Source organism: Vigna umbellata, chromosome 2 (genome assembly GCF_029865625.1).
Source record: "Vigna umbellata cultivar VRB3 chromosome 2, Vumbellata_1.0, whole genome shotgun sequence".
Lineage (NCBI taxonomy): Eukaryota > Viridiplantae > Streptophyta > Magnoliopsida > Fabales > Fabaceae > Vigna > Vigna umbellata.
Genome location: NC_142166.1, coordinates 34286408 through 34290432, shown reverse-complemented (window position 1 = coordinate 34290432; position 4025 = coordinate 34286408). Strand labels below are relative to the sequence as shown.

Below are 4025 nucleotides of genomic sequence, written 5' to 3'. Positions count from 1 at the left end.
TTTAATTCAATTACATTATATTTTTAATACGTGTTAAATGTATTTTATGACAGTATTTAAATCATTTACATATTTAATATGTTTATGTTTTAATATAAGTTAAAAAAATGTTATTGATATATAAAAAAAATTAACATCATTACATTAAAAATACAATACCTATTTATTTTTTAAATTAGAAAATCAAAATATATCAAACTTTTTGATGAAAACTAATTTTAATTTTAAACTAAAAATATATTTAATTATCTAAAAAAATAATAATAATCAGTAAAAAAAGTTTATAAAATTTAAAACTATAGTTGTGTATTAGCTTCCCCAAAAGCTTATATTTTTATCTATATAATAATATTATCGAGGTTGTTATTATTTCTTGATCTGATAATATAGGTAAAAACACTGTTAGTTTTACAAAGGAGAACCCAGAAAACAACACATAGTGAAAATTTAAGAAGCATTAAAAGGAGCAGCGTGGTTGTGTAGTACAAAGAGTGACCTTTTTCTTTTTAAATTAAGAAAAATAAAGAGTAGTGAGGTGCAAGTGGGGAAAGTTGTAATTTTGAAGGAAAAGAAAAAAGAAAGAAAATAATGCAGCGTCAGGCTTGCATCAGAAGAGCAACGTCATGTTTAGGTTTGTAAGCAAAGTTATTACCTGTGGACAAATTTTCTCTTCCATGATGGTTCAACATCATCCCTCCCTTCTCAACGTTTTCCATTCACTGCTATCTCTCTTTCCTCGCAAAAACCCACCTCTTTCTTCCTTCTCTCCATACCCACCATTCATTCCCCTAATCTTCAATTTCTTCTAAACTATATATCAATACATCCTTAGCCACCAACTACACACCCACTACCATGAACAACACCCTCATCACAGAGCTTCTTCTCGGTCTCGACTATGCCACTCAGCTCAAGTTTCTGCTTCAGAAACCTGTTGACCCAGATGCCTCTGCTGCAGCTAAGGAACTGCTCACCAATGTGCACAGATCTTTCGCTCAAACTCTCTCTATCTTGACTTCTTCCCACCCTGCAATGCCTCAAGACCAGCTTGCTCAGAATCTCCTCATTTCCGGGGAAGATGCCTCGCAGGCTGCAAGCATTGATCCCAGGTCTGACGATTCATCTGAGAGTAGAAAGAGATCGTTTCCCCTCTCAAAGGATCGCAGAGGTTCCTACAAACGAAGGTCTTACTTCACTCTTTCTCATTTCCCTTCTGTGATCTATTTTACCTCTTTCTACAGATTTTTAATTCTTTATAACAGACTGATTTTGATTTGTTCACCAACTAATTTTAGTTTACTAAAAAGTTCTTCTTTTTTTTTAAATCTTTTATATACTAAACCTTACAGAAAGCTTATCCATGATGAATTATACTTTGGATGTTGCTGTGTTACTTTCTCAGTCAAGAAAGCCTGTTTTGTCAGTGATTGGGGTTGGGGAGGGGGTGCTGAGAGGATTTGGTGAATTGGGATGTGTACGGACGGAGTTCTTCTTATAGTCCTATTGTCCATATGAGTAAAGCTACTCTTTCTTGATGAAAAAAAAAAAAAATAGAAAACTAAAGCTTTGAGGTTAAGTTAACTATTGGAGTTTTGGAATATTTTAGTTCTCATTCTTTGATTTGATTACTGTGTGCTTCAAGTGGGTTCCTTTAGTTTTTTAGCTTAGTGGAGTGGCCTGCCTTGACATGATCACATGGAACAGTACAATTATTTCACATAATTTTTTTTTTCTTATATACTTACCTGCATATTTACAGAAAAAAAGGCTTATATATATATATATATATGGAATGGCTATTTTTCTTCAGATATTTTTATTCACAATAATGTTGTATTATTACACGAAATAACATGCGTGGCATTTCTTAAATTGGTGCGCAGGAAGACTGAACAGACATGGGCTATAGTTTCCCAAACTACTGAAGATGATCATGCGTGGAGAAAGTACGGACAAAAGGATATTCTAAATTCTCAGTTTCCCAGGTAATCATTGTTTTGCACAGTAATTTTTCCTCCTTCCGTGTGAACCAGGCAAAGATATTCACTTGTTCAATTCGAGCAAAGATTGCATCACTATTCATTTTCTTTTTCTATTTTTGATTCCTTTCATCTTTTAGTTAAGCATGACAGTGATCTGTGTAGAAATATCATATCATCTTGAAAAAACACCTTAATTGGGAATGCTAGAAGTACATTCTTTTCTGTGTTTGTAGAAACTGAACTCAATCACGCAACTATAGGATATTAATGCAGAAACCCGAATGAGGAAACTTTGCTATACACTCAGACTACTACTTAGGACACTCAAACTTACTAGTGTTTAAATTTTCATGTGAATAGTTGAAGTGTATTTTTGTTACACAAACTTATTGTCTTCTAATTATAACACATTTATTGATAAATAATTCTCAGGAGTTACTTCAGATGCACTAGGAAGTTTGAACAAGGTTGCAAGGCCACCAAACAAGTGCAACGGTTAGAAGAGAATCCTGATATGTACAATATTACGTACATTGGGTTTCACACATGCAAAGACACCCTCAAGGCTCCACAAATGGTCACATGTTCTGAAACTTGGGACTCATTTCTTGAGAATTCCCACGAAGATTTAAATGTTCCAAATGAACAAAAACAACTCGATCCTCCTGTGAGATCACAAAGCCCAATTGTTAAACAAGAATGTCTCAATGATGAGACTGATCCCAGTGATCTTTCAGATGCCAACCTGTGGTCTGATTTGAAGGATTTTGAACTGTCCAGTGACAAGCCTGACTTGAAAATATCATCTGCATTCATGTACTTGCTCTCGGAGTTTGGACATGAATTTTGATGCGTTTTCTCATCATTAGCTTCCCCTTTGGTGAAAGCCAATTGCTTTAGTTACCTTGTGGAATCTTAACCATGCATTGATCAGATTGAATATTTTAGATTTTGCATTTTCCTAGTTTATGTACCATGGAGAGAATAACTTTAGATCATTCTCACATCTCATCAAATGTAATGTATGTCTTTCTCAAAGGTTTCTCTAACTTACCAAAAGATGAGATTGAACAGTTCCACCTAAAATGATTGGTGCTTTATATATGTAAACTTATCATTTTGAAACAAATAAGAATAATACCAATCATTTTGAATGGAGTTATTTAATTCTCTTTCTATTTTTGTGTAAGGTAGATTTGTCCATTTCTAGAATGTGCTGTAAAAATGGACGGAATCAGCTGTGGATGCTACACTCTTTTGCAGTTCTTTCTATCTTCTTAGGAAGTGCTATGCATGCATGAGCCTTTGAACTCTGTGATGAACATATATAAATTGTAATGGGTTACTTCGGTTCCAGCCAAGTAAACATGTGTATAGGACATATAGGGGAGCATGTTTTTTTTTTTTTTATGAACTTTTTTGCTACAGGGTATTTTTATTATTGCATTAACTTGTCTAAAAGATGTTTTTTTAGTTTAAACATAAATTAATTTATCTCAAGAGAAAAAACTTATGTATTTTCTTCATTTTTTTTGTTTCAAGTGCCTTTAATAGAGAATTTTCCAAACAAACCTTTAAACACAAATCATTTAACACAACTTAAAATTAACTAAACGAATAACGTGACGTTGTTGAACACACTTAAAAAATCATAACTTTGAAAATATTATTTGCTAACTATTGATTTTGATCTCTCTTCTTTCTTTTACACGTCATCCCATTACTCTAAAATATATATATTTTTTTTCATCTAAAAGTAAGCCAACTAGTCATATGGGTAGAAAATGGTTGTGAATGCAAAACATGAGAATGTAGTAACTTAGTTTAGTGACTGTGATGTGAACACAATAGAGTGGGAACAAAAAGTGTCGCCAATAATCGGAGTGGAAGAACATTGCCGTATGGAGAAGGTAATTATGGGTGGAATATACAGAATCAAACAAACAAGAGAAGATGTAGCTAATTAGCTAGCAAAAACAAATATGGGTATTTTATTGTATTCAACATTTTGTTTTTCATTCTCCATTCGCATCTCTCCCATAA

General features: G+C 33.1%; 1 protein-coding gene across 1 annotated transcript; it reads left to right on the top strand.

The window, feature by feature from the left end:
• Positions 1 to 705: 705 nt before the first annotated feature.
• LOC124826558 (putative WRKY transcription factor 70) lies at positions 706 to 3428 on the top strand. The gene is made up of 3 exons (XM_047299438.2): positions 706 to 1184; positions 1884 to 1985; positions 2415 to 3428. The coding sequence occupies exons 1-3, from the start codon at positions 856 to 858 to the stop codon at positions 2830 to 2832; spliced, it is 849 nt and encodes a 282-aa protein (XP_047155394.2). The 5' UTR covers positions 706 to 855; the 3' UTR covers positions 2833 to 3428.
• Positions 3429 to 4025: the final 597 nt, after the last annotated feature.